Raw genomic sequence first — 13,138 nt, forward strand, 5'->3', positions numbered from 1 at the left:
ACGTCTGCATTGAAATGCGCGTTCTGTGGTTGAATGAGAGCGTCCATCTTGCCAGGGCTGAATTGGTTTTGGTTATTCCAATGATTCCACCACTCTTTTTCCCAATTCCATTGAGCCATTCCAGGCTATGATCCGGATCGACTTGGTTGAAACTTTGGTCCGATCCTTTCACAACAAAGTGACCAAGGCGGAACTCTTCCTCCACTTCTGGTGGGAGCTGATGCATCTGTGACAGGTAAACACAGCCCCATCTTGCGTAATTCATGTGATCGTATCGGAAGAAGAATGGCAACATTTCTCGGAACGATTCCAAATGTAGTGTCCACAACCCTGCTCTCTGTGCCCGAACGAAAGCAAGCAATACAGTTACCATCCTCAAGTAATCCCACCAAAACCTGAAGTTTGGATTAACTCTGTCGATTTTAAACGAAGACTGTGAGGTGCTGCCGAAAGGTCTCAGAACCCACAATGTCAAGTAAGCTATCGAAGTCTTTGCTGGCTAGTGCATCCTCCAGGGTTTGGCAAGTTTTGGGATCTTGTTTATGGAGGTCAGTTTTGAATTGCGGCATCAAGATTTGCCACTGCGCTTGCCAAGTTAATTTGTGCGCCCTCATTGCCTTTGCATATGATTTTCCATCTTTAGCCTTCTCAGCCAAATTTGGTCCAAGTAAACCACTTTCAACCCACAGTTCAAGTATTCCAGAATCTTCTGTGTGTTGCCCAATCGCTTTCAAAAAGTTCATATTGATATGTAACCCACCTAATCTTGGAATTGGGGTATCTCTGAAGTCGGACACTGACCATTTCAGCTCCATCAGTTCGGGGTACAATGCCTGATCAACTGTGATCACAGCGTAGCAGTTTCCTAGAGCCCTTGCGACATGTAATGTCCTTCGTACCATGGTGTTCAAAGTTGAAAGTTCATGAGCTGGGGCTAGTATGACTGGCATATATCCAATGGTAGTTTTGGCTATCTCTGACCTTGTGCTGTGCAACTGATTGAACGTGGTCCAGGAACCTTTTTCGTCCTCTCCTTGCTGAGATGTTAAGAATGCCATGTCCCAATCTACACTGTCTTGTAGAGCACTGGGAGTATCTTTCTCCCTCAGAAACCATCCTGTTTCAACCCCATCAAAATCAGGAATGAGGGTGTCCTTGTTGATAAACACCTCATGAATCTTTTCAACTGAAGGTGGGATATCCAAAGTTGATGTATTGGATGGTTTGATGTCTCTAAGACCACTTTCAGCAGGTGGCCCCCTCTGCCAGGCAGCAAACTGTGTAGCGTGAAATGTATTCTTGCCATCTCGGGTTGAGTCATTGATATCAATATTGTCACCGGAAAAATACACAAATCTTCCAGAGACCAGGTTGCTAGGTACCACCGCCCCAGTTTATGGATCAAGCGCTTTCAGAGTGTTTTCAGCCATTGATGTGTCATACTTTAGAACCCGGTTGTAGCTGATTATGTGCCCAGCATTATGGAATAGCTCAACCAATTTCTTTGACCGAGTTGATTGGTGCAGTGTAATACCCATTCCAACATGTTTAGGCGGTGCTTTCTTGTCTCCACAAACACCAGAGACCATATCTTGCCCAATGCCAAGGACCCTTGTTTTCTTCACCCAACTAATTTCAGACGTTTCACATTCATCAAACTCAGCATTAACACCACTTTGGCCACCAAGCAAGATATTGACAAACATGTGTACAGATGGCGGTATGCTTGCCAACTCTGCTTCTTCACTGACATCACTGCCCTCGAATGCAGGATGTGACATGATATCACTGCGGAGTTTAAGAGCAACATGCACTAAAAATAGAAAATCATCATCCTGTTGTCTAAATACGGGAATATTTTCTGCACTGTTCTGACCACACACCATTTCTGAAAGGAGTATGTGACTGAACTGGCTGGGAAGAAGCAGAGTTTGCCTTTCTGAAATAGCTACATTTCTTGGCACAAGAAATTCAGAAGTGTCCCCAATGTACTTTGACAAAGTTTCTTTGAAAGTGCTCAGTCTACTAACATACGATGCAGGAATCTTGCAGTCGCACTCACTGGTTAGTTCTTTGTACCTCTCGAATACTGCTGACAGTTCAAACACGTGTCCTTTCTCAGTAGAGTGATGCAGTTCTTGACACAACCATGATATGGCCATGTCAGCTGCTTTGCTCACGGCTTCTGCCCTTTTTACATCCCTATAGAACTTTTTAAGGCAGTTAGCATGATAACATGCTTCAGCAGAGATCAAATCATTCTCAGTTGCAGTTCGGACTAAGATCTCATGTACAAATTGAGCTTTTGTTATGATGTCGTCACTCACGTCGAAGGTTGTGACACGACTTGTCTTCTGCTTCCTATCGAATTTTTGGCAGAACATACACAAAGTCCAGTCCACCTTAGGAGCACTACTGCGTAAAAACCGGCGTCCTTCAACTGAAACACCTTTTCTTTCATTAGCTTGCGCTTTTGCCAGAACTTTTGATTGCTCATTTTCTAGCTTAGCATTTATTTTCCCCTTATGTGTGTATGCTGAGTAACATAGTTTGTGCCATTTAAGTTTGGGGATACTGTCTTGAGGCTCTGCAAAGAGCGATGAAAGCCTGTCCACAGCTGGCCGAAATTCACAGTGCCTCAGTTTGCATCGGAGCTCAGTCACCTCCCTGATGGAAGCAATGCCTTGGTCTGTCTGGTTGAAAACCGTGTCTTTCGCCCGGCTGCTTTCCTGGCATATGATACAATGTTCAAACGTCACATCCTCACGCTGTTGCTTGAGGCTTGCAATAGGTTCCATAGTTGCCTGGGGAGAGAAACAAAAACCTGACTAAGCTCCAGGGATACATGTTCTGATCATGAAAAGTCCCCCCCCCCCCCTTGTACTGCAAAGATAGCTGGTACTTGCCCTGGCTCCTGCTCTGGCTTCAGATTTAGTACAGACAGCAGTCTAATCAACAGCATAGCAGTAGATGCACTCATCACTCGCTCGAGGCCCACAACCTGTGCATCTGTGGGTGTATATGATGTCAAGCATGTCTGGCCATGGATTCATTTACTGTCACTTTCACTTTCATTTTCATTCATATTTCTGTTTGATAAAACTTGAAGAGGATCCCTACCTGGTCTTGTAATGCCTAAGGCACTAACTAGATGGCTAGGCTATTAGATTCATTCTTCATTTAGGGCTACTTCAAGAACACCCTGTTTGAATGGAAATGGAATGTCAAGCATGGCTAGTGTGAAATGTAGCCGGCTTCACATAGATGGCAACACTGTCAAGTGGAGTAGACTTGGAGAAGCCAAGGGGCAAAATTACCAGTAGCTGTGAGGCAAAATGTAGCAATCGCCTTTCATACTCATTAACCTTTGACCGATATGCTTAATATGCAAATTAGGTCATTAACACATTTGTCTAATTCACCATAGGATATCATACCATCAGCAGAAGCAGAAAACCCTTCCTTACTGTAGATGTAGGAGTAAAAAATGCAAGCAAAATGTAAACCTCCACACGAAACTAAAAGTCGCACCGTTACAGAGATATTTGCAAAAGTGTGTAATTTTTCCTGAACAATTTCCTTTTATTCTACAATTTTGATGACCTGCTATAGCTTTACCTTACAAAATATCACAAAATAAGTGACATATATGGATCGAGGATGTCAAAATAAGCATTTTTTGAAAAATTTTGAAGTTTGCACTCATTGACCTTTGACCTTAATTAGTGACCTTAGTAGGCATTTTTGGGCTCGGCAAACAACAGATTCGTGTTCAGCGCGAAAAACTACCCCAGAAAACGTGGTTTGCCTGCTTTTTCCCAAAAATGCTGCTTGAATTGTAAAGAAGCACATTTTCTGATTTTTTTTTTTTTTTTAACCAGTCTATCTATCGCACCTGCTGATACGCTCTGCAGAATGGCGTCATCCCGTTTGGCAACATTCACGAGGTTCTGAGGTCCGTCCCACACAACTAGCCAAGAGTCGTTGGCAAATATCTTGCCCAGTACGTTAGCCAAGTTGCCTAATTAACACACCACCCCCTGTGTGGTGACATGTAACACAAGTTCACAGTTTTCCTACTTAATTGCATCAAAATGTCTCCTACATGTCCACGGACCAAACAACTCTATTCAATCCTAACGTTCCTATGAAATTCCTCCATCTACCCCCACAACCTTAAATATATATATATATATATATATATATATATATATATATATATATATATATATATATATATATATATATATATATTGTTGTGGGCCGGGGGTCGGGTGAAAAGACCACTAAGGGGGGGGGGGAAGCTATCTCGACTCCCACCAGACTCCCCGGGATTGTAGGCCGCCGCACACGGATAATTCCGTGACGCGGCAGGTCGCTTAAACGACCGTGGATGCCCATAACTCAACCACGTGACTTTGGGTCCTCCGTCTCGTTAATCCAGTTACCTAAAAATAACCACATGATTTAATTACCGGGGAACACGCCTCGCTACGCCTTGCCCGAACTGGATCAGATGCAGCCGAGCGACTGCCAAGGACGTACCGGCTAAGAGGAACGGATCGTTGGGAATAAAGTCCCGGCTAAGCTAGGATTCGGACCATGCTGGATCAATGCAAGAAAAGACAAAAATGAGCTGGGAACTTTTCTAATAATAATTTATTAATGGGCAGGTGAGAAAGGGTATGTGGTACAATCAATAGATTTATTGGGGTCTGCAAGCAGAGAGAGGGAAGAAAGGTGTGGTGCAGCAATAAACAAGAAACTTATGAAAGCGGACGCAGAGTAGATGTAACCCGAAAATAATAATAACAATCTTCTGCAGGCTTACTTATATAGACAGGCGCCAGGTAACGCACACATACACATACACACACAGACACAGAAAACCCGATGAAGAGGAATTGAAGCAAGACAGGAGAAGAGTTGAGGCTGCGGTCTCTTGGTACTTTTGCATCATTGATTGTCCAAACACGCCACCAATACATTTGGGGAGAATGCTCCGTGGTGCGGTACCCCCCCAGACAGCTCGTGCATCGTCTCTCGCTTCGGGCAGCTCGCGTCAAGACCATGGGCGTGAAAGAGGGGCTTGAGTTGGGAGGGTAGAGTCCAGACCGAGTGTACAGAGTAGTAGGCGGGACCAGGTGGGTGAGTGGAGTCAGCTTCGTGAGGGCGGAGAAGGGGAGGCGGAGTCCAGCGATGATGTTCAGAGTCGAAGAACAGCTTGAGAGAGAGTGAGAGAGAGTGAGAGAGTGAGAGAGTGAGAGAGTGAGAGAGTGAGAGAGTGAGAGAGTGAGAGAGTGAGAGAGTGAGAGAGTGAGAGAGTGAGAGAGTGAGAGAGAGAGAGAGAGAGAGAGAGAGAGAGAGAGAGAGAGAGAGAGAGAGAGAGAGAGAGAGAGAGAGAGAGAGAGAGAGAGAGAGAGAGAGAGAGAGAGAGAGAGAGAGAGAGAGAGAGAGAGAGAGAGAGAGAGAGAGAGAGAGAGAGAGAGAGAGAGAGATATATATATATATATATATATATATATATATATATCCACCCACAGATCCATTCGGACCTTCATGGGCCCCGCGGCGCGGGGCAGGGGGCCACCCCGAAACGCGGTGTCGTCACCCGAATCGGGCGCTCTGATTGGCCTTGACCCCCTGCGTGGCCCGGCCGTGATGGCCAGAAACCGCAACATTCCATTTCCGGCAAGGTGACCCTGCACTGTGGAACCATATCGCTCCGACCCCACGACATGATATGAATTGCCCATTCCAAACTCTGCACCATGAATCGCCTTGCACGAACCCCCGGGCCATGCCCTGATGACTGGCCGAGACTAGCGTCTGTCTTGCATGCCTGCTCCGTGTGCGCCACATTGCCCGAGCTGTACAACATGCCTCCGCCCGATCGCAGCTTCGCTGGCCGTAGAGACGAGAAGACGTTCACCGTCCATGGGGAACATCCGCAGCCGCCAGCGAGGACCGAAGATAAGATGTTATGGCGAACCCATGTACAGAGAGTAAGATGTGTCCAATAAGGTGTTGAGAGCTAAGTGCTGGTCTGCCTTCGAGCACATTCTGTACAGGGTGCTTCGAGCACATTCCCGTGGCCCATGTGGTTAGCGCGTGCATTCGCCTGATTCTGCGATCGGGTGCGCTGGGCCAACACCGATATGTGTCAGATATTGAGGGCAACGCTCAAATATAATAATTATATGGAGGTTTAGAATTAAAAGGATATACAGTCATGCGCCACTTAACGACGGGGTTACATTCTGAGAAACGCGTCGTTAAGGCCTCGGTCACATTTGCCACGGCGGCCGTGGGGTCTCCAAAATCTACGGCCACTAGCAATTATACGGCGGCCGCAGTATTTCCACGGTCACACAATGTAGCAGTCACATATGTTTTTATTTTTTGGGGAGCCGCACGGCGTATTTATAAATCGTGGAGACCGAAAATGTGGGGGTGCTGTACGGTCTTTGATTTGATGTCGCACGGTGACCTTAGGGCGTTCCTGCGGCAGCCATAGAATTTTCAAGGCAGACACAAGGTGCCAGCAAGGTGCCCGCAAGGCGACCGCAGGGGGGCCCTAAGGCGAACGTGCGGCCAGACGGACGGTAACGAGTGGGTTCTTTTTATTTATTTATTTATTTTTTTTGAACCAGTTCTTTTGTTTCGGCTTGTCGAATTGCTACGGCGAACGTAGAAATGAAAAAAGTTATAACTCCGTTATAATTCCACGGCGACCTTACGGCCTGTAAAATATAGCCAAACGGCGTAGGGCCACCCTGAGGGCACCTCAGAAACTCTGCGGCCGCCACACGTTTCTGTCAATTCAGAGGGCGTACGGCCGCCGTATCCTCGCCGTAGAGCAAATGTGACTTAGGCTAAAGCGACGTCGTCGTTGTGCGAACATCATTTTTTTTTCGTTTTCGTTTTCGAACATCGTACTTACACAAAACTAGACACCTAGGCTATATGGTGTAACCTATTGCTCTTTGGATACAAACCTGTACTGCATGTTACTGTACTGAATACTGTCGGCAATTGTAACACACATCCAAGAGAGACGGAAGACACGTTAGATTTACCTTTGTGCTGTTCATGACGGCCATCGGTGTTGTTAGCAGCAGCTTACAATATCCTCTCGCATCGATTATAGAAAGGTGAATAATTTGCGTTTGGATTTTATAAATATGTAATCATTGCATCGATGTTATAATTTACAAATGAAAAAACGAGCACCTGTCATTTGTGATATATATGTTCGGAACAGTGCGATTGTTTTAACAACATAAAAAGCTTCACTAAAAAAAATTGCGTTTTAATGTCGACTAAGAACAACGATTCATTGGCGGAATTCTTCAATTCAAAGGTAATTTACTTGCTAGAAGGTAAACGTGAAAACATTGGTTCAGTTTGAAAGCCGATTTCCTTGAATCCCGATTTAGCACGATTTTTTTTTTCGCGATGACATTTTATGGACCTCAACAATCGCATTATAACAGGGCTACACTGTCGTTTATCATTATGAGGTATTATGTACTGTACAGTGTACATAATTGTATGTGCCATTTTTATACGAGGCTACATCACTCGGCGATAGGAATTTTTCAGTTACATTTTTTTTCATTAAAAAAAAAAAATTTTCAGAGCTAGCAGATCTGTCGTATATGCGATCCGTCGTTGCCCGGAACGTTGTTAAGCGGCGCATGACTGTAGATATGTGTCAGATGGAGAAATGGAGGGAAAAAATGCCGATATATCTCGTCCAGATATGGGGTGAAAAGTACGTGCCGCCCGTATCATCCACAACGTGGCGTGGTTGTCGTTTTACTATTATCGGCCTCAAATGAGGGAACGCTTGAGGACGGGAGCTCTGTGCTGTCGATGCTCATGTGATGTTTGAGCACCCTTTCTGAGGTGCTGTTTCTTCCGTCTCCTCGGTACGTGCTCCATAAAGCGTGGGTGTCGTATTGAGTGTGCTTTCTATGGAGGGGTGTCCAGCGTAATGCCTGCTTGGCCTTTGCTGAAGACCCACGTCATAGCAAAGGGCGCATGTGGCTCAGATTTACCTCAGGAATAATCAGAAAAGAAGAGTAGGAATGAAGTTAGAAATGAAATAAAGAAGAAATGATTTAAGCAAACCAAGCTATGAGATCCTCGCAATGCACGCCCCTGTTGTCCCGCTAGACAAAAGGGAAGGGACTATCTACACGTATATTAATGGAATAACTGTCTTGGGACCACTTTATGTAGGATGCATGCGGTTCCGAGAACCGCAACAATATATATATATGTGTATATATATGTATATATGTGTGTGTGTGTGTGTATGTATATGTATATATTTATATATGTATATGTATATGTATATGTATATATGTGTGTGTGTGTGTATGTATATGTATATATATATATATATGTATATGTATATGTATATGTATATATATATATATATATGTATATGTATATGTATATGTATATATATATGTATATATATATGTATATATATATGTATATATATATGTATATATATATATGTATATATATATATATATATATATATATATATATGTATATATATGTATATATGTATATATATATGTATATATATATATATATGTATATATATATATATGTATATATATATATGTATATATGTGTATATATATGTGTATATGTATGTATATATATGTAAATATGTATGTATATATATGTATGTATATATATGTATATATGTATGTATATATATATATATATATATGTATATATGTATGTATATATATATATGTATATATATATGTATATATATATATATATATATATATATATATATATATATATATATGTATATATATATATATATATATATATATATATATATATTTTTTTTTTTGTTACGATTTCTGGCCCGCCTGGCGTGCGAGCGACTGCGTAACTCCAATCGCAACCGCGTCGCCCACCGGACGGACAATTCAGTCGTGACACTCTGGGAACTACCGCCAGGAGCCAGTCACGGGTGGGGGTTTAACCTTACCACGATCGTGCCAATTGCCCACCCGTGCAGGATAGGGTTGCTCGCCAAATTCGACCGACCTAAGTACCTGCGCGAGTAGTCGACTGGGCGATCGTACCTCGCTGCAGGTCGGCCTAGGACACGAACCGCTTAAGCAGTCCGTTCCGTGCTACAGTGATAACCGAGCGGTGTTATCGCTGACCTTGATGGATGTGATTCTGTTCTTCACCCAGTGTTCAAAACCCTCTACTAATTTATTCGCGATTCAAGATGGCACTTTCAAAAGGGAAAAAGACGACGAACGGGATACATTTCACACAACGACATTAATTTAAACAGCACACGTATATACAGCCAAGGCAGTCATGCAATATACAGGCACATAGAAAGTACTACTTCCGACTACGATGATGTACAGTCACTTACACAAGTCTACTTTTAGGGACACGGTGCCACACCAGTCAAACAAAAGCAAAGAAAAACCCTCCCCATAGGCAGGGAGGTAGACGGAGTTCGTAAACCTTTATGGCACGGGACCTGAAGGATCGAACGGGTCCCGTGAGACCGAAGGGTCTTACCCGCGCCCTCGTGGCGCGACGGTGGGCAGGTCGCGACGTCGACTCCCCACGGCCTTGCGGAGCCGCGCCTGACCTCGGGCCCCTGGCGTGGTCAGCGAGCTCTCTCCGGCGTTGCTGCTGGTGCTTTAATGACCCACGACCAACAAGGAAGGACTGAAGGGCAGAAGGGGCTTCAGGACCAGAGAGAGATTGACGTCGACGACCCAGACAGAGAGTGAGAGCAAGCTCGATCATGGCCACCAAGAGAGGGGAGCACTCGACCCCGACAGAGAGAGAGAGTGAGCCTTGCGCGCGGTCCGCCTTATATAGCGCGGGGCTCCGCCCTTCGCTCCTCCCCGTTTTCGGCTCCACCTCCCTTCGAGAAGGTTCCCGAAAAGGGGGATTCCCTCACCCCGACCGCCTCACGCTGTTCATCCACCAATCGGCGGCGAGCTGCCCTCCCCCTTTCCTTCACACTAAGCGTGGGGAAAAATAGGCAGGAAAAAATCCTTGCGCCCAAAAGGGAACTCTTTTGGTTCCCTTTTTCATTCGACGGTTTTCAACGCGGCTTGTTGGTTGCGTGGAGGTTTGTTCAAAATAACAATAGAAAAAGAAAAACGGCCATCTCAGAGTCGCAGCCCGGTGAACACGAAGAAAATCCTTTAAACAACGGTGGGGAACTATCTGCACATAAACTTAGTGTCATAACTGATCTAAGAACCCTTTATGGTGTATTGCGAATTTCCACAGCCATAACAATATTTATATATAATCACTCCTCTCTGCGCACGTGCGATCAGGCCAAATTTAGAGGCAAAGTACTCCTGAACTTCAGGCTCGTCTTCTGATTCGTGTTCCGATTCATGTTCAAAATATAACATTCAATTGAAATTAAGTTTTTCTTCAATCATAAACTGACCTTTGCGAACACAGACAGACAAGTGAACCAATTGCTTAACCCCGCTTTTTGCCTCCCATGTGTTTGGTAAAAAGATAAATATAGTAGGTGAAGTGAAAATGTCAGGAACGCATTCCCCACTTATTCCATTTAGTGTTATGAGAAAAATTGCTTTGATTTACATCATTTCGATATTCGTCACACTTTTTAGGAACACATCCCTGACGTAAACCGGGGTCTTACTGTACTACCTTCATCTTTGTGGTTTAAAAAAGAAAAAACTGAAAATGTTTTACATTTGGATTATCTCGATTTTAACTGAAAATGTCTTTTATGCAGATAGATGATCAAGTAGCATCACTCGTGGTGGCTCAACTTCTCTTCTTGCAATCTGAAAGCAACCAAAAACCAATCCATATGTATATAAACAGTCCAGGTATGCTCACCTATGAATTGCAGACAATCTGTTTTCCAGGTTTTTATCCTTTTGCCTCCAACTTTTTAATCATTGTAATATTTTAGGGATAGTACGATGACCTGGCCATATGCACACTTGCCTCTGAGCTATCTTGCCTGGGTTTGACTTTCTGCCCAGCAATAAAACTGTCGTCTCAGTGTTTTACAGGCCGAGTGAGCCACCAATGTGTGTGTTGTTTCTCAGATAGACGTTAAACTGGGCGTCCCATCTGCCGGCATTAGTTGGTGGACGTTAAAGATCTCATGGTGTACTTCGTGAGGAGAAGGCGAGCTATCGCCTGCATCATGGCCAAATTCCAAATTCCTGCCCGAACCTCAGTCGATCATTAGGCCTGGTCAGCCGGTGCGTGAAAGTCTTGGGCAAAGCTTCCCCAAGCCAACCCCACAAGAATGTGGGAATAATTGTGGCCGTTAAATAATAATAATAATAATAATAATAATAATAATAATAATAATAATAATAATAAGATTCTGATGTACCATACTCTGTTGCAGAGTGTCTGTGTTGCCAAAGCAATTTCTTGGCATGATGAAACTGGGTGGTTTGCCAATGCCTTTCCAGAAATTTTATATGCAGTACTGGAAGTCATATCCAAGAAATATTTGAAATTGAATTGCATCTCTTGTAAACCAGTTAGATGGACAACTTTAAGCAATCTTGCCATCTTTAAAAATAATGTTAAAATTTATATTTAAAAAAAACTACCTTATTATGATGTGATGAGCCTGTGTTTGTACATCAGACTGCACAATTAATGAGAAATGTATTCACATGTCCATGAAACTATATTTTTGGGAGAAAAAAAGCCACAAATGAGTGTGTGAAATTGCAGGTGGTGCGGTGACCTCAGGTCTGGCCATATACGACACCATGCAGTATGTACTGTGCCCCATATGTACATGGTGTGTGGGTCTCGCTGCTTCAATGGGCTCTTTGCTCCTCACCGCGGGAACACCTGGGCGCCGACATGCCCTGCCCAATGCTCGCATTATGTTGCATCAGCCTTCCGGAGGGACCAGGGTAGCAGTTGTTCTTATATTGTTTGCAAGGATGTTTTCACTCCTTGTTACATATATCTACATCTCACTGCTTTTGTTCAGCTCACCCATGATGTTGTTATTGTTTTGCCAAATCTGCACAGGGTCAGGCCACGGATATTGCTATCCAAGCAGAAGAGATTCTGACCCTAAAACGTCAGATTAATGCTCTTTACACCAAGCATACAAAGCAGCCTTTGCACATTATTGGTAAGTCCATTGGAGACACAGCAATTGCATTCCACATTGGTGTCTGTAATGAAGCCTATGTTTTTTTGTGTATATATTTATATATGTATATATTTATTTATATATATATATATATATGTATATATATATATATATATATATATATATATATATATATATATATATATATATATATATATATATATGTATATATATATATATATATATATATATATATATATATATATATATATATATATATATTGTTAAGGATTCGCGCCCGCCGGCGTGCGAACGACCGCTTTTCACTAATAGTAGCCGCTCCCCCACCGGACGGACAATTCAGTCATGACCCTCCGAAACAATGCCGGAACCCTGTCACGGGTGGGTCTTCAACCCCACCACGGCCTAACCAATTTTCTACCCACGCAGAATAGGGTCAATCGCCGAATATCGATATACCTAAGTACCCACGCGGGTAGCCTACCAGGAGACCGTACCTCGGCGCAGGTCGGCTTGGACACGAACCGCCCAAGCGGTCCGTTCCGTTCTGCAGTGATAACCGAGCGGGTATTATCGCCCGACCTCGCCGGATCCGATTATATTTACCGGGTATTTAAAACCCAACTAACATTCCGAGATGCAATATGTCGTCCCAATGGGGGAAAAGACACGACGAACGGGTTACATTTAGACCAGCACATTTATTTTACACACATGCATGCATGTACAGCCATGCAATCAATGCGGGGAGGGGACAAGACACGAGCAATTTATGTACAGAACTTACACAGTTTTTACTTACAGGACACGGCGCCACCAACATTCATTCAAAAGCAAAACCCAAGGAAAATAAAAGACTACCCCACAGACAAGGGAGTCAGACAGGGTCCATAGACATTTATGGCGTGGGACTTGGCAGACCGAACGAATCCCACGAGACCGTTACAGGTTACCTGCACCCTCGTGGTG

The 13,138-nt window shown here is 43.8% G+C and overlaps 3 protein-coding genes across 4 annotated transcripts in view; 1 reads left to right on the forward strand and 2 right to left on the reverse strand.

Moving 5' to 3' along the window:
* The window catches only part of LOC147016900 (uncharacterized), a 394,344-nt gene that overhangs the window by 309,751 nt on the left and 71,455 nt on the right, over positions 1-13,138 (reverse strand). The window lies entirely within an intron of this gene.
* The window catches only part of CLPP (caseinolytic mitochondrial matrix peptidase proteolytic subunit), a 43,898-nt gene that overhangs the window by 12,814 nt on the left and 17,946 nt on the right, over positions 1-13,138 (forward strand). For both annotated transcript variants that reach the window (XM_085846139.1, XM_085846138.1), the window contains exons 4-6: positions 10,802-10,898; positions 11,773-11,960; positions 12,082-12,187. In XM_085846139.1, coding sequence (XP_085702265.1) covers positions 10,802-10,898; positions 11,773-11,960; positions 12,082-12,187 — 391 coding nt within the window. The remainder of the gene's footprint in view (positions 1-10,801; positions 10,899-11,772; positions 11,961-12,081; positions 12,188-13,138) is intronic.
* On the reverse strand, positions 1,395-2,798 carry LOC147016908 (uncharacterized). Its single transcript, XM_085846109.1, has one exon. The coding sequence runs from the start codon at positions 2,796-2,798 to the stop codon at positions 1,395-1,397; it is 1,404 nt and encodes a 467-aa protein (XP_085702235.1).

The sequence above is a fragment of the Eptatretus burgeri genome, chromosome 11 (assembly GCF_056783735.1).
Source record: "Eptatretus burgeri isolate ZD-2024b chromosome 11, Ebu_testis_v1, whole genome shotgun sequence".
Taxonomy (NCBI): domain Eukaryota; kingdom Metazoa; phylum Chordata; class Myxini; order Myxiniformes; family Myxinidae; genus Eptatretus; species Eptatretus burgeri.